General features: G+C 41.9%; 1 protein-coding gene across 1 annotated transcript in view; it reads left to right on the top strand.

Annotated features, from left to right (window-relative positions):
• The window catches only part of TMX1 (thioredoxin related transmembrane protein 1), a 13078-nt gene extending 2691 nt beyond the window's left edge, over positions 1-10387 (top strand). Inside the window, exons 3-8 of the mRNA XM_024214806.2 lie at positions 1661-1706; positions 2284-2412; positions 4750-4795; positions 4892-4993; positions 5105-5174; positions 6040-10387. Of these exons, the coding sequence (XP_024070574.1) occupies positions 1661-1706; positions 2284-2412; positions 4750-4795; positions 4892-4993; positions 5105-5174; positions 6040-6218 (572 nt within the window). The 3' untranslated portion in view covers positions 6219-10387. The remainder of the gene's footprint in view (positions 1-1660; positions 1707-2283; positions 2413-4749; positions 4796-4891; positions 4994-5104; positions 5175-6039) is intronic.
• The last annotated feature ends 10156 nt before the right edge of the window (positions 10388-20543 follow it).

Raw genomic sequence — 20543 nt, 5'->3', positions numbered from 1 at the left:
AAACCTCTCCAGCGCATCATTAGAGATCTACAACCTATCCTGAAAGATGATCCTTTACTCTCACAGATCTTGGGAGACAGACCTGTCCTTGCTTACAGACAACCCCCCAACCTAAAGCAAATACTCACCAGCAACCACACATCACTGAACAAAAACACTGACCCAGGAACCTATCCTTGTAACAAAGCCCGATGCCAACTCTGTCCACATATCTATTCAAGTGACACCATCATAGGGCCTAATCACATCAGCCATACCATCAGGGGCTCGTTCACCTGCACATCTACCAATGTGATATATGCCATCATGTGCCAGCAATGCCCCTCTGCCATGTACATTGGCCAAACCGGACAGTCTCTACGCAAAAGAATTAATGGACACAAATCTGACATCAGGAATCATAATACTCAAAAACCAGTGGGAGAACACTTTAACCTGTCTGGCCATTCTATGACAGACCTGCGGGTGGCTATCTTAAAACAGAAAAACTTCAAAAACAGACTCCAACGAGAGACTGCTGAGCTGGAATTGATATGCAAACTAGACACAATCAACTCAGGGCTAAATAGGGATTGGGAATGGCTGAGCCATTACAAACATTGAATCTATCTCCCCTTGTAAGTATTCTCACACTTGCTTCTTATCAAACTGTCTGTACTTGGTTACCTTGATTATCACTTCAAAAGTTTTTTTTCTCTTACTTAATTGGCCTCTCAGAGTTGGTAAGACAACTCCCACCTGTTCATGCTCTCTGTATGTGTGTATATATATCTCCTCGATATGTTTCACTCAATATGCATCCGAAGAAGTGGGTTGTAGCCCACGAAAGCTTATGCTCTAATAAATTTGTTAGTCTCTAAGGTGCCACAAGTACTCCTGTTCTTTTTGCGGATACAGACTAACACGGCTGCTACTCTGAAACCTGTCAATATTTTATACAGATGTTTACACTTTATGCAGTACCCAGAGGCTGTGTTGCTTCTGTTTTTTATTTTGGGTTTTTTTTGTTGTACTAAAGTGAAATGTTGAGCGTGCTTGTTTTAAATAAAATGAATAGAGACAATCAGAACAATACAATATCCTTAATTGTAGTGAGAGCTCATTAACTATATTTATGGTTGAGATTTTCAAAAATGCCTAAGTGGCTTAGAAGCACAAGTACTACTGAAAGTCAATGGTACTTGTGCTCCTAAATCATTTAGGTGCCCTTGAAAATTCCACCCTCTTTGCATTATTGTTGTGCCTGGAAACCACAACCAAAATTGGGTTCCCTTTGCACAAGCTGCTGTACAACACACAGAAAGAGACAGTCTTTGCTCTGAAGACCTTACAGTCTAAATAGATAAAAGATGAAACAGGCACAGACAGGTGAAATAACTTGCCCAAAGTCACATAGCCGATCAGTGCAGAGCTGGGAATAGAACCCAGGACTTCTGTCTCCTTGTTGAGTGTCATATCCATTAGACTGTGCTCTCTTTCCAGTGTATTTGTGTCAGTTTGTGCTTGATCAGAATTACAGGGGAGCAACCGATATACATTTTTGTCAAGATACCTATGATAAACACATTTATTGTCCGACACTGTTTATTTCCTCTCTCCCCACCTCCCCCCCAGTTCAAAATGCTCTTAACATTTTAAAAACGACTGTGTCCTTCTGCAGGTCTGAGTGGGCGATTTGTCATAACAGCACTTCCCACTATCTATCAGTAAGTACTCAAAATCCACAGTAATAGAGGAAATGTGGTGATCGTCTTATTAAATGTTGGATTTCTTGGAAAAATGATTGTAGATTATTTGTTTGCTTTATTGAGATAGGCTTTTTAGGACAGAGAGGGGGAAGTCTCAAAGCTCTTTGTAGCATTAATCATAAATTTATAATCACCTAGCCTGACCTCCTGCATAGCATGGGCCACGGAATGTCATCCAATGATTCTTTTGCAGTTAGGCCATACCTTGACCTATCTCTGTAATGGGTGCTTCCATTTTTTAAATTTGTGTCTATTAGCTGGGTTTAATGCTGCCATTGGGTGAAGCACTGGCAAGATTGTCATCTTTCTGTAGTAACACAATATGAGTCTAGCAAAGATCCTATACTCTGCCAGATAAATGATGTTAATTGCTTTAAATTTTTTCTAAGACTCTTGACTTTAAAGTAGGATAAAAGGAATGATTCTACAGAATACAGAAGAAAAATGCCATTGAACAGAAATGAATGGTACATGAATAGATTGTACTATATCAGGAATCCTAAGGTACTCGCCTAACTTTTTACTCTTTGAACAGTTGTAAAGATGGAGAGTTTAGGAGGTACCAGGGCCAAAGAACTAAAAACGACTTCATAAATTTCATCAGTGACCAAGAATGGAAGTCTGTTGAACCAGTTTCTTCTTGGTTTGGTCCTTGCTCTGTCCTGTAAGTATCAGTCTGATTTTATCAGTATCTCTATTATTTTCACTACCAGGCATATGCACATTTGAGGATTCTGTGGAACAAATTATCTGGTGCACCATAGCACTGCTTGGTTCACCTTAGAGCAGTGGTTCCCAAACTTGGTTCGCGACTTGTTCAGGGTAGGCCCCTGGCGGGCCACGAGACGCTTTGTTTACCTGAGCATCCGCAGGTACGGCCACTCGCAGCTCCCAGTGAACCACGGCCACTGGGAGCTGCGAGCGGCCGTACCTGCGGACGCTCAGGTAAACAGAGTGTCTCGTGGCCCGCCAGGGGCTTACCCTGAACAAGCCACGAACCAAGTTTGGGAACCACTGCCTTAGAGGAGTAAATGTAACTTTCTGTCCCCTGTTCAAATGAGGCTGTCTCAGGGTCCGTTATGTTGGTGAGGATAATCTTTGCAGAGTTGAGAATCTGACACTGTATTTTTGTTGCACTCTGTAGATTGTTTTCATAGGCTAATATACTTGTTCTGCACGCTTGAGTGGAGCAGCTAAAAATTTAGAAAGTATATCATTGTGCTAGAGCGCTGGCAGTGTAAAGAACACATGGAGGCAAAGCAGATGCAACCTGTGATGAGTGCAGGCAGGGAACAGTGGGAGAGTGATGTCACCCAATCTCTCAAGAATTGTGCTGTTTGAAATGCTATCTAGCCTTCCAGTGGTTTTGAGGAGCAACTCAGAAGATTGCTTGCTTTTAACTACTGCAATGCTCCTATGTTGTAAATGCTGGAGGTATATTGTTATTTTGGGGGAGGGATGGGGTAGTAGATGGGGAATTGCATAGCAAAATGGCATTCCAGAATCAAGGTTCTGTAATCTGACTTGGATGATCCCATATTCTTATACGCTGTACTAGTTCGACAGTCGTGACACAGTCTAAACAATGATATTTGAGCTCTTCTGTACAAAAATACAAATACTGTGTTCATATTATAGCCTTTCTGCAGTTAGAATAATGTCAGGTTCAGTTGCAGTCCTGCTCAGTGTTTCTGGGCAGTCCCCTTTAGGCCTGAAATCTTTGTCCTCTGGTGGTGTGTGTGTGTTTGTTTTGGAAAGGTCAAGGAAAATTGTGACATCTGTTTTACGAAGGTGTAAGAATACTTCTCCCATTTAAAAGCTATCACTTTGTTCAGAAGTCAAGATACCTGAGCTTTGGAAACTTGGTGTGCAACTAATCTTAATGAAAGAATTGGTCCACAACCAAGTATGACACACACAGGCTACTAATTAAATTAAGGTCAACAGAAAAATGACTACTGCAAGTGTACAATCGATATCTTTAATGTTTGTGCCTTAGTCACTGTGCATGTCTCTTTTCATAAATGCACACTTAAGTACTGAAAGTGGCTTAACTTTTCAACATGTCACCTTTTAGCTTTGCTTTTCCTAAAAAACAAAACACAAATGAAAACCACGCTCTGGGGCTGAATTGAATACTACTTACAGCAGTGCAAAGATAGCATGGTAACAATGAAAGATCAGGAAATGCAAAAACCTAGAATTCCTACACCAATAACTCTGATACTTATATGCAATGTTTTATATTTCTGTGCGTGCATTGTGGCCAAGCTAGCGTTGCTATAGGGACCATAGCTTTTATATACCCTGACTTTTATTGTAACTCTGCAGTCTCAATGTCACATTACGATGCTTTTTGGATCGTATTAGTTACTTGAATACAAACATAATTGGTACTGTATAGGCTATGTTTGCCCTGAGGAACAAAGTCTAGTGCATTAACAAATAAAGAGTTAAAATGCATAGGCCAGCAGGTGCAAGTTCTACGTGGTGTGTGGAATCTGTAGATGTCCTTCAGAAGCTTGCAGAAGAAATATACTCAGGTACCAAATAATGCCCATCTCCTGAGAGGGAGACTATTTCTAGAACCCTGCAAATCTGCAGATATCTGGTTGATATCTGCATTCGCAGATGTGGATTTTTGCAGCTTGAGGATGGAAGTGGATCCAAATTTTATATCTAAAGCCCTGCAAATCTGCGGATATCGGCATCGTATCCACGGATGCGGATATCCGCTGGGCATATTTGTGGATCACGGATCAGATGCGGATACGTATTTTGTATCCGCGCAGAGCTCTAACTATTTCAGAGTAAAGGGGAAAGGAGAAGTGGTTGGAAAGCAGCCTGATATTTTGGGATGGTTGCAAAACCAACGTTGCTCACTGTAGGTCTGATGAATAGCAATCAGAATGGGAGATTCATAGATCTGTGTGCTTCTGATTTGCCTTTAAAAAAAAAAAAATTGCAGTCTCCAGTTTCACTCTCTTCTGATTTATTTCAGGATGAGCAGTATGTCTGCTTTGTTTCAGTTGTCCATGTGGATCAGGGTATGTGTTGCAAGTCTGATTTTTGTTTAACTTGAATAAAGAAAAACTTGGTATTTTGCCATTCTTGAAATGACTAATGTCTGTCTTTCTTTTTAGAATTGCCACAATTATTTTACAGAAAAAGTTGGTATGCCAGTTTGGGGATCATATGCTATTTTTGCATTGGCAACTCTGTTTTCAGGACTGATACTTGGACTTGTAAGTGAAAAAAATTCAGTTATGAGAAACAAAAGCTGTTTTTTATACAGCATGGTGGATAAATGCAATGTAGAAGTTCAGAATTATTGAATGAAAACTTTTTCTTTTCAGATCATGGTATTTTTAGCAGACTGTCTCTGTCCATCCAAAAGGCACAGACCGCAGCAGCACCACTATCAAAGTAAGCATGTTATATGTTTCTAAGGGTTTCATTTTGTTCGAGGAAGCCAGTGAGTAAATCCTCGTTTGATAAAACAGGTATATAATATGAGGCTTATGATTGCTGGCCATGAAACGTTCACTAAAATGTTGACTTTTTGCTGGTCAGTGATATTGCACTTTAACTGTGATTATCTAGTGTCTAGGCTTCATAATAGGATCATGACTGGGGTTAGGAAAGGATATTGTTTACCATAGACTTCAGATGGTGAAAGTAGCTTTTGCAACATTTAGATATTTGGAGGATATTTCCTCCCTCACCCTCTCAATTATTTAATAATTAAATTAATTAAAAGTTTGGGCTTCAACACGCTTCAGTTCAATTCCAGTTTGGAACTGGTAGTCAGATTGAGGACAAAAGAAGACATGCCTCATCTTAAAAGGAGGAGGGGTTTACATCTGTTAACATAATCCAACAGTTCAGTTTAAGATGCTTCACTGGGAGCTATTAAAATGAGGTGTGGTACTAATGGGGATTGGTTAATCAGTGTTATAAAGACACGTGAGGAGAAGGTTCAGCCCCGTGTACCTCTAACTGGTGCTTTTAGGTTCCCTGTCCCAAACCTGAGGGAGTCTTATGCCAGGTTATATTTAATCAGTAATCCAGGAACACAAGTGACATAATTCCTTTGGTGGCAATGAATCTCTTTAGGCATTTTACATTTAATATTGGAATTCCCGACTTCTGCTGGTTTGTGGTTAATATAATTGCTATGTCTAAATCACTGCAGTTAATGTTCATGTGTATGGGAATTCCTAGACAGACCTGTTTGGTGTTGCGCAAACAAATAGGTCTTGAGATGAAAGTACTTTGTTTTCTCTTTAAGAAAAATTAGCACCAGAATCAGCCCGGCTCTTGAAAAAACTGGATGAAGAACAAGAAGCAGATGAGGAGGATCTTTCAGATGATGAAGCAGAGGATAAAGAGTTAGCAGACAGAAACTCTTCAACAAATGCTGTAAGACAGCGTCCTGTGAACCTTGCTGCTGCCACAGATAAATCATAGTTCCATGTACTTGAGGGTTGAGAAACAAAAAGGGTGGAATGTACCAGAACCTTCTGCTTGAAGAGAGGTGGAACTCGTATCGCTGTAGTGTTCGCTCATCACTTTCAGAGAAAGCTACCTTTAAAAAAGTCTCTGTGGCATCAGGTATTCAAAGCTGAAACTTGATATTGCAAATGGCTAAACCCAATACCATATGTGTGTGGATTGGTGCTAAAAAATAGTTTGTATGGCTTTCTGAATGACTCATTCTGTGGTTGAGTTGTACAAAATGCAAAACTGGTGTATTTGCAGTATTAGAGAATATTAGCAAGGAAAATGCACTAACCTGTTTGTCTGCTAGAGCATCTGAAAAGATTTCTCATTGTAAATCTTTCCAGTTTCACTCTGAAGAAATGCTGGAAAAAATTCCTCAAGTTATGGGACCTTAGCCCAATTTTTGTGGTAAAAATGTTCACTGTTCTGTTAGGCATGACATTGAGTGCTGCAAAAAAAATTCTTTACACCAATAATGCAAACTAAGGGTATCCTCTAATAAAAAGTAAGGCGATGAGACTAATATGGGACATTGGAGTCTTAAAAACTGAAGAGTGGCTTGTTAATGCCAGTCATGCATTGGCCTGATATTCAGCATTGCCCTGTTATGAAACTTGAGTCTTCCCTTCTAATGTGGACCATATTACTCTTTCCCCTCTCTTTTTAACCAATTTTCATCCTCTGTGCAGTAGGTAAATCTTATATATCCCAGGCTGGAGGAAAAACTACAAATATGACTTAAAAATATGATTTGAAGAAATTTAATTTCTTGGTGGCTTTTCTCCTTCTGAACTCTTGAGTGGAAAGGTATTTTTCTACTCTTACAGTCAAATAAAAAAATGCTTCATTTTTTTATTTGAATGTATCCTAGATAACTAAAGTATACGAGCATGTGTTATAGGTGAAGAAAGCAGGCTGCCTGATCTTCCACGCTCAAACAGAAATAGCACACTCTCTTCTGTTAAACATTTAGTGTGAAAAACCTCGAGTAAAATAGTTACTCTTGCCAAGTCCTAAGTTGAGACATTTCCAGAGTTTTGTGTTCAGAGCATCTCATTTTCTGCTGTTTTTTTGTGCAGAGGACATTCAGCACTGTATCCCGGCCTAGAGGCACAAGTTTTCTTTTCAAATACCACAGGCCTTGTGGTTGCTTGCCTTCCAGGGCCACTATAATGAAGCTACTGTATTTATTTTCATTTCTGCTTCATTACAGCACGGATAAGTCTAACCTTCTTATTAAAACAAATGGAAAGCTGGTTCTCAGGAGTTAAAGAAATGATTTCCATAGGAATGGTCAGTAATGATCTCTTTTCCATGGTAGTATGCACACTCCATTCCCTGTGCTCTGATCCAGTAAAGGGTTTGCCTGCTTCATATTAGTTTAAGGAACTGTTTGTTTCTTTAGTGATATCTCATGGAAACAGAACTTTTAATAAAACCTAAAAGATAATATGCTATAAAAAAAACTCTTAGAAATAGTCCTAAGCATTTTCTGTGACTATTTAAAGCTTTTGTGGCTTTCAGTTAAGACAGTGATGCTCCATATCAATCTGTTGAAACGAGTAATCTTGACTACAGTGTCTTCTGACTGCATAGTCACCCTACTGTAGTCAAAGCTGAGAACAGCAAAGGCCAGTACCTATAATTATTCAACTGCAAAATGAAGGTCCCTCATGTGCATTGTGAAGCTAATACGAAATCCCTCTCTTGCATTACACAGAAATCTCTTGTCAGTTGCATTGTCTCTTTTTAACAGGAGTAGAAGACTCTTAAATGCCCCAAAGGAGATACACAAGTTCTGAGCTTCTCAATTAAACGTGTAATTCTTCTACTCTGAAAACTGATTTCAAATGGCATCTGGCAATTCCCTGTCTGTCTCAATGACTCCAGCTCAAACTGGCTTAGTTTACAAATAGCGTTTTCTGCCTAAGTGCCAGTTCCATCAGTTCATCCTGCTGTATGGAACTAAAGCTGTCATGATTCAACCGCATCTTATTATGAGCATGGTTGTGTGCCTAGTGTATACTTCAAGGACCATGTCACCCTGAAATTTTTTTAAAATTGACTAATTTACAAAAAGTCCAGTTTCTTAGAGTGCCATTTTAAATGCTATGCCCTGAAATTAATATATATATATCTCCTTATCCTTCTAAGGGTTTTTCTGTTTTTATATATAATATATATATATGTTAATACTGGAATTACGTATTAGCGAGCCAAAGAAAATGAAGATTTCTGTTGCTAACTTCTGAAGTGGTGTTTACAAGTGAAAGATTGCTGTATATAGTAGGTGCAGCATTTTCAAACAAATGTGACTCAGTTCTTGCTGGTCCTCATCGTAGTGAATTTGCGGTGCTAGCAGATAGATTAAACATCTTTGTCATTTGCAAACAGTAAATTTGGTCTGGAGAGGCTCCACTAATGGAAATACTGATGCCATTTTTAATTTTTCACTGCAGATTGGCACTTTGAAGCCAGAAATGTTTTAACAATATTACTAATTACTTCTAGCAGAAACCAACAGAGAACAAGTAGCTATTAATGAATGTCCAAGGGATGTGGAGTAGTTGCATCAAAACAAACTTGCTCAGCATTTGCAAATATTGCTGTTGATTTAATACATTGAAAGTCATAAGGGAGGGACAGCTTAAGTGTCTAAGTCATGTCTTGAGAAGATTTCTTGGCAATAAATAACACAAAATATGCATTTGTGTGTCAGTTAGTCAGATCTTTAATCAACCTGCATACTGTGATTGGAAAACATGAGTCAACTCACCAGATATATTCTGCTGTCAAACAAATCCTCCAGGGAAATTCTCAGATGTACAAGAAAATGATCAGCTATAAAATGTGTCCTAGTACTTCCTATTAGTCTTTTTTGTTTATCTTTGGTGCTGTTGGTTTGATTTATCCTAAGCAAAAATATTTTCCATTCTGTGTTGGCACTTGTGCTGTTACCTTAGTAAAAGTGTAACTACAACAATGTAAATCAATCTGTTTTGGTCAACTTTTTAGTTGAATCTGTTCCTACATTTTAAAATATCAAAATTAGTGTAGTGTGTGAAATGAAGTATATATCCCATATAATACACTTAGGATGTTTTTGTGGGAATTGCCTTAAATGCTATAGAGTCTAGATCACTGTCTGTTATCAGTAAAATAAAGCAATAATGTATGATGTACTAGAAAGAAGCAGCACTTTATTTGATAAGTGGTACACTTCATTCAGCAGTGAAACTTGCACTTAATTTTGGAGAGGATTTGAGAGAAGGCAAAGGAGGCGGATAGAGCTGCATGTTCTCAATATGGAAAAGTGCTTATTCTAGATTTGAAATACAGTTTAACATAGCCTTCTGTATGTCTAAATGTAGCTGCTGCTTACAGATGCAGATGTTAGTTTTAAACAACTACATTTGTATGATATATAAAACATATTCTTGATCTTTTTTTTTGGCCAAGTTACAGCTTTTAAGTGAAGAAAATCAGTGTGTTTTCTTGTTAAAGTGACCACGCTCTAGTGTTTCTCTTGCCAGGGTAACACTTGCATAACTTGTCTTTGATTTTTCCCACCTTTCCGAACACATTCCTGCTCTACAAGCAAATGATTGAACTAGTTCAAAAATTGCCTCTCAGACATAAGGGTAATTTATTCTGAGTTGTGTGAATCCTGATTTAGTGTCGCAGCGCTTGCATTTGTGCTTATTGTTGTTTGTGCAAATGCTGTGTTTAGTGATCATAGGCCAGCGTCATGTGCTTTTGCTCACCTTTGTAAATCTTACTGTCCTACCTTCACAATGCAATGGTTTGTTCTGTGAACATTTCTTCCTTTCATCTGTACCGAATTACTGCATTCCCAAGATTGTTTATCGTGGCTTACTAGCCTCAGTTTGCAATGTAACAAAGGTATGTGAACAAGAACCTGTCCTTTATATCTGTTTGTGTTCATAATGTTTGAATATCAATTTTATAAAAGCCAGGCTACCCTTTTCATTCTATTTGGGATTGATTCCTGTTTTCTTAGTGAATTTTGAACACACATTTTGGGTTAGCTCCATTTTCCAGTGTCAAAGCAAGGCTAAGCAGCCATTGTCAGTGCAAAATAACACTTACATTGTAACAATACAATTAATAAAATAGTTCTGACTGCGTCTGTCTTTTTAAAGGAAAAATGTTGAATGACATTTTAAACTAAAGTGGCAGTGAACATCTTGGGGCTTTTTAAAATCTACAAGGGCATATCTTATTGTTAAGGCTACCATCTGGTCAGGGATATTTTTAGTACAGGTCACAGGCAATAAACAAAAACTAATGGCCCGTAATCTATCCATGACTTATACTAAAACTACCCTTGACTAAATCTTAACTGGGGGAGAGGGGTGCTGATCTGAGGGGGGCTCTAGCGGCCAGCAGCACCAGCTGAGGCTGCTCCTTTCACCGCTGCTCAGGTGATTCCCTAGGGCCACCTGAGCAGCGGCCCCTGTGGCTGGCTCTGGGGCTGCTCCAGCAGCACCGCTGTGGCTGGCTCCGGGGCCAGCTGCTTGGACAGCCCTAAGGTCAGCTCCACCGGCCACTGCAGAAGTGTCAGAAGGTCACGGAATCCATCAGTTCGGCAACCTCTATGACTGATATGGAGCCCTACTTCATATAACATGGCCTGATTATTTAGCGGTAGCTAGATACCTCCCAGGGTGCATGGGAAAGGGCTTACATAATGAGTGTATAGGAATGAGTATAGATCTCAGTATAGAAAGACAGGTTGGACTCAACAGCTGGAAAGCTTGAAGTTTGGCCTCCTTGTTTGACTCTGACTTTTCTACTGGGGCCTAAACTATTAGACTGTGAAACTTCCACAACCAAAGGAATTTTTAGGAATCGTCTTAGTGATTGTCTACAGGCCAGCTACTAACAACTAACTGTTTGCAATAGGCCCTAGTGCAGCGAACTGCCTTAGAGATGGGATTCTTTTAGAATACTTTCAGGCAGGGTCACGTGCACCCCAATGGGTGGGTGTGGCTGGAGAGAAAGACCTCTCTTGCTGCAGTTTAAGCCCATTGCTTCTTGTTCTATCCTTAGAGGCTAAGGTGAACAAGTTTTCTCCCTCCTCCTTATGACACCCTTTTAGATACCTTTTCCGTCCTGCCTTATTTGGTGGAATAGGTCAGGCTGGACTGGATGTAAGCTGCTGTCCGGACTTTCGCCTGCTGGCAAACTGGTTTTCAGTTAGCTTCCCCGTTTTAAAACTTTGTGCAAAGTATGAGGGTATTCTAGCTTAGCCTGCTCCTTTCCTGGGTGGGAGGTGGGGTTGGTTAGTTCCATTGGTCGAACACAAAGGGCAGGTTCGTGCAACTCTTAACAAGAAAGAAGAAATGACCTGTCACTAAAAAGTGGACCGGTAAATACTGTTCATTTTGATTTTAACGTCCCCACCGAGAAGCCGCCGTTAGTGTGTGCCTTAGATAACAGGAAGCTTGCTTAAGGGCAATTACAGTTTCACCATATATCACATTGAAGCACAGCTCTTTGTACAGACATTCAGCAACGGTGTGAACAATGCTGTCCTGCAGTTAAATGGAGAGTAACGGATGCTGAAAGTATGAAACAGGCCAATACTTTCCTTCAGTCTGCCTAAATTGAGTAAATATTCCAAAAATGAAGATTTGCCTCTTGCCTCCACTGTAGCTTTCCCTAATTCGGACTTGTTCCGAGCTGCCACATAGACAAGGTGCCAGTGCTAAGAACCACCTAACCCTCTAAAAAGCAGCTTCCGGTTGCTTGTTTCCACTGTGGCTCCAGCCAGTTTTCAAACGGATTTGAATCTTTGGGACTATTTCCCCAGTTGAGACACGACCTTCAGGTATTTTTGTTGACAAGAAAAAAGTCAAATGCATAAATTATTCACCTTTGAGGATGAGTACCAGGAAAAGAGCATGCGAAACATAGCTTTTAATAACCTCCATAGATGGGGTGATAAATATAGCAATAAGCCACAAATGTATATCCCCCAGCAGGTGGCGTTTATGTACTCAAGAAAGAGAGCCTCATGCACACCTTCTGGTGTGGTTTATTCCTTATTAGCTCCTTCATTTTACATCTTGGTGTTTTTCAAATTCTTTTAAAAGAGCAGTATTTCGGGGGTCAAGGATAGGTAGTCCTCCCCTATTAAAAAAAATAGTCTGTTAAGGACAGCAGACATAAGTAGAGAACAAAATTATAGCATCCTTTTTCTTGCCTCTTTTGTATACAATTATTTTTCCCTACCTTTTTTTGTCTTTTAAAGTTCCTTGTATGTCTTAGGTCTTTCTCCCGCCTTGAAATTTATGTTCTTGTCTTCCCTTTCAGCGGCAGTTTCTGGCATAATACTTACTTTTTATTCCTAAAGCGGGGAGTGTCTGTTTTTATGAGAGTTCAACATGGCCAGAGGGCCACCATCTGCTGTTTAATAGGCATCTGGGCATAGTGTGGGGGAGGGAAACACATTTATTCCCGGATTCAGCAAAGGATTTAAGCATATACTTAATTTCAAGCATGTGCTTGACTTGAATGGGATTAGTCAGCTGCTTAAGTGCTTTGCTGGAATGGTGACATAGAAGGGTCCCTAGTGTGGTTGAGGATGAGGCTGGGCTGGGCTGCCTGGGGAAACTGTAGTATCCCTTTGACGGGAAACCATAAGTAAGTCAGTGGTTGTTGCAGACATGGGGCAGGTTTAATTACACCTTGAATTTGGAGATAGAGGTTCAGGGTGCTCAATTTGTTTGTTAGTAAGGGTAACTATTTGAAGGACAGCAGCTGCCTGCTAGAAAGAGGCACCTGGCCCCGGGAGGTTGCGGAAAAGGGGTTTGCCGGTTTAGCAGCTGATCCTGTGACAACTATTGAAATGGTCCAGTAGAGAGACGGAAGATTAAGAGAGAAGGTGTCTCAGTTGACTTCAATGGGCTTTGGATCAAGTTCCTGTTGAGTCAATGAGAGCCTTGCTGTGAGTTTGTGACCAGGCGTGACCTCAGGAAGGCCCAACCAGAATGTGGCTGTGGACAATCGCTTTCATTTGCCAGCCTCTCCTATATCTGAGCATCGTGCCACTTGGTCATTTGTCAAGTTAGACTGAGCCGAAGGCCTTTAGCCACACACGCTCCCTTGGGTTAGCCCTTTTGTTGGTAGTGTCTCCAAGCAGCCATGGATTGAAAATGTCTAAAGACTGATGGACCTTTTTGCCTCTATGCATGGTCCTTCCAAGTCAGGGCTGAGGGGGAACCTGCATGGTGGCTGCCTGCTCTATGAATAAATATGTCTTCAGTCGCCAGAACCATCACGCCTGTGCATATGAACCAACACAACCATGTCCATGGCAGGGGATCCACGCCAAGGGGGAGGACCTCCTTACTGCATAATCCCTGTCTTCCTGTGCAGGTGGTGGGGGTGTCCTTGGTGTGTTGGAGGCTGGCCCCGGCTGATATCACCAGGATAAGAGACCTCTGGACTATGGCCGGTAATACTGGGTCAACCATGGGGTGCACACACTTCGTGTCTCCTGCTGCGTGCTCTAGGAGATAGAGGCTGGGCAGCCTCTCTTCTGTGCCTTGAGCAGGTCCTGTGAAACGGGTGTTCTCCACCTTCCCGTAGCCACTGGCCTTCAGAACTCAACATCAGGCTCCTACCTCACAACCACCTTGCTGGCTGCCCCCAGCATATCGCCCAGCCAGGTTGAATGCCATCCAGCTGGCCTGCTTCAGAGTCACACCCCAGGAACATCTCTATGTGTCTGCTCTCCACGGCGTGCACTTCCTTGCTCTCATGTCCCGCCCTGATACTAAATGGCAGGACATCTTTCCATCTAGCAAGGGTGAGCCTTCCTGCAGCTCTGGTCCTGTGGCCTGCTGTGGTTATCAGCTGGTGGCTCTTGCACAGGGCTGTTAGCATGGGTGTGTGGCAGGCACCGTTCACGGAAATCTCTGATGCCTTCCTCTGCTGTGGTGAGAGGGAGACCCTGGTCTACCTGCAGAGTGCCACGTTGCAGCCCCTCTTTCAGCTCCTCCAGGCTGAGTGAGGTTCTGGCCATGCTTTCCCCCACAACTGTTCCTGTCTACATGCCCCATCTGCGGCTCCACAAAGGCGCGAAACCTCCTTGTCAGGCTCTTCCGAGCTCTGGCCATCCATCAGTCCAGGAGGAGGAAGCTGGATGGGGAGGTTCTCTGTGACTGTGGGGCCTTTTTCCATTCCCTGGCCACTTCATGCATCCAGGCCAAGATCCTCTGAGCACGGTTCACTGACTCCTAGGACTCCTTCATGGAGGATTAGGGGTCTGGAGTTCTCTACTTGGTGTCCCCATCTGGTGCCTTGTTTCACACTGCTCACAGCCTCTTAGAATTCCGTGCATGTGAATCATACATGATCGTAAGGTACACCCTTAAAACGATGCCAGTTTCTAAAATATTTTTGAGCATTTGGGGAAAATAAACTGATTACATCTTTTAGTGGGGTTGGGGTTTTTTTTTTTTTTTTGTTTTTTTTTTGGAAGCTTCATTTTGAAAGGTAGAATATGCCTTCTAAATCAGGAAGATTTAAAAAATGCAGAATGAATCATTTTCCTTAGTAAATCATTATTCCACAGTTATAATTGTGTTGGTAGTTAGTGGCAATACTTGGCTTCTGCTTCTTCAAGATCTAACAGTGTGATATTTTGGGGGCTCTTATGCATGTCACACTCAGCAGAGGCCTCAAAGCCCCTTGATCCTGCCATGTATTATAATTCCTCTCTATGCTTCTGTATAATTTTGCATCTTGTTTGGGGGGAATTGTAAGTAAATGGGTGCTTGGATACTATAGAGACTGATGCCATATAAATACTTGAGATATAGGCAAATGAAGGGAGGAGATACACGTGTACTCCATCCCTTCTGCAAGTGGCATCCTGTAGCCCTCTAATTTTAGCCACAGGCAAATTTAAATGCTGTGTCTGCAAATGTAGACGTCGCCTTCTGGGCTAGGCATGGAGTTATTTACCCTTCACGTGCAGTGGGATTGCTGTGGTCGCCACAGCTACATGCGGGAGAGAGTTTTTACCCGATTAACGTCATCGCGTTGGGTTTGTTTTGGGGCAGCTGCACTGAAGCCCTGCTATTAACACTGCTGCCATAAATCATTTCCAGCCGACTTCTCTGAGGAGCCAAGAGCTTGTGGTCTGTCTCTGAACAGCATTTTCATCAATCCTCAAAAAACAAGAAACTAAGACGGGAATTATGTCGGGGACGTAAATTAGACAGGGGAGCAGAATGCATGTGATTGCAGATATGTGAGTTGCTTGTTTGAGAGCTACCTTATCTGTTTGGCTTCCTAGTAGGGGTGGTGTTACTGTTGGGGACAGCAAATGGTTCTCCAGTGAACCATTTCCTGATTACTGATGTATTCAACTGTGATTCTGTATAAACTGCTAGTGTGGGCTCTTGCGTATGGAATCTGCTTCAGTCCTTTGATTCCTACATGTAGATGCAAAACTTTTCCTTTTGGCCCTCATCGTAAATTTTCCAGTTGTTTTCTACACTGCAGAGCTGATCTGTCAGACAAACAAGAGTAAAACATTTCCCTTTTCTTTTCCCAGTGCATGTAGCTGTGTTCTTTTCCACTTGGAAACGCTTTGGAATAGAAATGCCATGTGGTTTTATGCTGGACCATTTGCTTAACAGCTTGAGTTAAGAGTTACCTTCAGCTCTGCATCGGGTAGCCACAAAAGAGCTTTGGGGTGAGCCCACCGATGTCTGTGATATACCCTGCTGATCCAGGTGTGGAAACGTAAATAATACAGATGATGTGGTCCCCTGGGGTCAGGTTAGGGGAGTTTGAATAAACAGTGGTGGGGAGCATTGATTGGGAGTTCGCTGGAAGACCCAGTGCAGGTGAACGTGCTACGGCAATATATGAGCAGCAGAAGGAAAATCTTTGGAAGAAACATTTATTCAGGCAGATAGCAAATATCTCTTGTTCCCGGTGAACAATTTATTTACAGCATATATTATAGTTCCATTTTATTGATGTCTTTTTTTTTTAAATGGTTTGGTGTATAAAGGTAAAATAGATTATGGCCAAAGGAACTTGTGATTGTTGGGTGCCTCAGTTTCGGGAGGGGGCGGGGGGGTTCCCAATTTGGGACATCTTAAAGGGGCCTGATTTTCAGGAAATGCTGGGTACGTCCTTTTACCATTTCTTAAGCTGGACACCCAACCCAAAACCACTAGTCACTTTTGAAAATCTCAGTCCCCACATTTTCCGTGTACCTTTAAGATCCAGAAGCACATAACCCATGATTCTAGTGCAATGTTATTCTGTACTGATAGTATTGAGGGTAGCCGTGTTAGTCTGTATCCACAGAAACAACAAGGAGTCTGGTGGCACCTTAAAGACTAACAGATTTATTTGGGCATAAGCTTTTGTGGGTAAAACAGAAGAAGTGGTGTTTTACACATGAAAGCTTATGCCCAAATAAATCTGTTTGTCGTTAAGGACAAGGACAAGACTCCTTGTTGTTTCTGTATTGATAGAATCACAGGTCAGGATGTGGTTATTTGATGCAGAATTATACTTGAAAATATACTGGTGGTGTTTCTCCAATGTACCTGAGTAGTATTATTCTTATGATTGTGCGGTGTAATTTTAGCTCAAGGACATTATTGTTTGCTTTTGTTATGTGCATGTTACAATTAACTAATTGGCTAAGACCCAGTGCCCCTAACACTGGTTTTAGAACTGGCTACTCCAAGCTGAGATCAGCTCCACTTCTTGTATACTTAAACAACAACAACACAACACAACACCTTGGCGCAAATCTCACAACATGCTGCTGTAACATTTAGAAACTAATGGAGAAATGTTGAAAAACAAGCAAGAGAAGCAAACGAAAGAAGTAACTGATCATGAATAGCAAGCGTTAATACTACCTGAAGACTGTGTTCCGTTCTGGGTTACTCTGATGGGAAGGAAGCTCTGAGAAAATAACCTTCATAATTAAGGAACTGGAAGGATTGACTTAAAGGTTTGAAAGAACTCAATGTTGATATCTTGGTTGCTCTAAGGGAGGATATAATAATTTACAAAGATGTGAAGGGCATGAACCCCAAGGAAGAGGAGGAGTTACTCCAAGTGGATACTCGGAGCATAACCAGATCTGATGAAATTAAGAAAAGGAAAATTTGTGTTGACCATCAGGAAGAACTTCCTGAACATGAGAACTATAACACTGTGGAATAATCTCGCAAGGGAAGTGGTGGACTGTCTATCCCAGGAAATATTTAAAATTGGACTGGAGAAAGTAAGGTTATTCCATAGGAAATGACTTTGCCCGGGCAGGGGACAGGTTAGATAACAGAGCAGGTATTTTCCTTCTCTAAATTCTATGATTTGCACTTCAGATAGCTTCGGAGCTTTCCACAATGACAGTGACGTCAGTTCATTGGGAAGAGCATTGAAAAATAGTGCAGAAACTGTACTTCTATGTATATATGTGTATTTATGGGTATATGTTTACAGAACACATTATGAAAATACTTCAGCCATCAACTTATCCTCCTTTTTATTTTGTTTAATGTGTTCCTCCTAATTCAGGCTTTTTTCCTGGTGAAAAAGGAAATCGGGTGTTTGGAAACAACAAAGCAAAAGCATGAATTATAGAGTGGAATTTGTGTTAAGGTTTTATGAACGTATAGTCCTTGGGCGGGGCCAGAACCTCAGCTGGCCTAAATCAATGTAGCTGCATTGAAGTTGGTAGAGCTGTACTGATTTACACCGGCTAAGGAACTGGTTCCTTGGGCCTAATGCTTCTGTAGTTCAGCTGTCACTTCTACCTCGCTTAGCTGCAACATGCTTCAGAACATGTCACAGCCACTCGTAGTGCGAGTATTAGCTGCCCAAAGCAGCGAGTAATATTTTAGTAATGTTTCATACACTCACTGCTACATTTTCAACAGCAGCTTCTATGGCTGCCCACAATGTTGCATACTACGGGATTTTGCATACCACATATCTTATAACTAATATTTTGCTTGGCCAAAACCTCTTTTGTATGCCTACAAACTGTCTGCATGCACCACTGAGCGAATGGGATCTCTGGAGGATTTGCAGGCGAAAATGTAGTTTTAGAACAAAATTTTAGTGTGGGAAAAAATGATCACCCAGCGCTGGCTGTACTAAGTAGCGAGGGTAGAAATTGTGGTGGGGGCCTCTTTGACACTGACCCTTAGCGTTCAAAATACAAGACAAATTGCTAACTTCACATATAAATGCCAGGTAAATGGACCGGTACAGGGAGATCTCAGTATCTTTGTGACATATACTGCAGGGAATAATTCTAACCTTGAAGGGAGATGGACAATTTGAGCTAATGGGACTCTTCCATCTCTAATTTCTGTGATTTTGAGACTCAGGTCTGGTCTTTCTGTATTGGTTAAGCAAAGTAAAGACACCGTTAGTAACTGACGTGGAATATTGCTATAAACACTTGTCTATTCATGTCACCAGTTCATCGCCTCTCACAAAACAGGTAGTAAAGAAGCTCTGACTCTTTCTCTGCCTGAGTAGTTTTATCAGTAAGACACTCTCGGAGAGAAATGCTTTCTGATGAGGGCAAGCTCCCCTTTTCCTCAGCTTGCCTTCCTCATCTTCATTCGCTTGTCTTGGGAAACAAAACAGTGCTGCCTTGAATGTACTATCTCTTTTCCTTGTCTGCGTCTGGTAGCCAAATTCACCCATGCTTAGGTAATGCACGTCAGTGAGCTGTGGAGGGCGCTGGAGTGTTGTCAGTGTGACCACAGATTCTGTACCTCAGGGATAAAGCTCCAAGATTCTGACCATTTAATCTAAATGGCAACAACCCCATTTTCTTTTCCCCAGCGACTGCCAATTTGTAGATCCATAATTCTATTTGGAAAGATTTCGGCTCCCAGAATCATTAACTCTACGCTGGCCACCCACACGAAATACGCCTCCTCCAACAGTTTTGCTCACCACAGCGAACATCATTTCCCATGCGCCAGCCAAGCTCCTGCCCATCTTTAGTTAATCGGATCAGCCCAGAACTGTATTTCTGTTCATCCAGGCCGTCGTGGATGGGTTTTCTGGCTGATCTGCAGCAGGCATTTATTTGCAGCCCTCTCCAAAATTGGCTTCCTGTGATTAAAAACCAATGAGGAGTGGAGTGTGTTTGAGGGAGATCTGATTTTGATAAACGCAGCCTGGGAATGGGAACAGATGGGGATTTTAATGAATTAGATTCACTGCTAAATGTTGTTCTCATACAAATCAGCTCAGTTTTCTCTAACAGAATAATAATAAGAAGAGAAAATATTTAATTTCACTAAACTTCTCCCCCCCACCACCAGCCCCAGACCTATCTCTCAATCGTAGGCTTTTATCCTGCTGCCCAACATTGTAGTATCCACCTAAAATCACCAGCAATAGTGAAGGATCCCTAGTGAATTGCTTGGTGTCTCTGGCACATCTCTCTTTTCAGGGTAGAGCCTCTGCTTAGGTTAGGGTTTGCTTTGGTGGTTAGATCCTATTGATTTACTTGTCTTGGTTACGTTGATTTAAGAATAATAACTAAGAGACGCAAGAGAGGCAGAATTTACGTTTCTTAGGCAATTTACAAAAGTTCCAGCAAACCCTTTTGCTGAAAAGTAACTAGGGCTGCAATGAGAGCAGGGTGTTAGCTGAATGCAGCATGGGTGAAATTCACCCACGTGAGCCCTGAAAGCCCCCTCTGCTGAGGGTGGGAATGATGGGCCTCTGCCATGTTGTGTACTATGGGGCTGGGCCCCAGACTGGTTCTGGAGCATGAGGAAGCCAGGCTTAGAGGTTGAGAAAAACAGCTGGGCTGGGGCAAGGGCTGCTGTCACAGGGCCTCTCTACAGATTGTAGGAGACGCCAACTCCACCCAAGCTCTAGATGTAGTTCCCCATGCAAAGCGGATTGACTCCGGGGTGTATTTCAACCTGCATGAGTAATAGCTGCTCCTGACTCATCCGCTAGGGACTGATCCAAAACCCAGACAAGTCCATGAGGTCTTAGCTGGGCTTTGGTACAGCTAGGGTTGCCAGGTTCCACGGGAACGCCCGATCGAAAAGGGACCCTGGCTGCTCCGGTCAGCACCTCTGACTGGGCCGTTAAAAGTCTGGTCAGTAGTGCAGCAGGGCTAAGGCAGGCTCCCTGTCTGCTGTGGCTATGCATGGCTCCCGGAAGCAGCAGCATGTCCCCCCTCTGGCTCGTACAGGGGGCTCCACATGCGGCCCCCACCCCAAGCGCCAGCTCCAC

The sequence above is a fragment of the Terrapene carolina genome, unplaced genomic scaffold (genome assembly GCF_002925995.2).
Source record: "Terrapene carolina triunguis isolate 2854851 unplaced genomic scaffold, T_m_triunguis-2.0 Scaffold189, whole genome shotgun sequence".
In the NCBI taxonomy this organism is placed as follows: Eukaryota; Metazoa; Chordata; order Testudines; family Emydidae; genus Terrapene; species Terrapene triunguis.
This window is presented reverse-complemented; position numbering and strand designations above follow the sequence as displayed.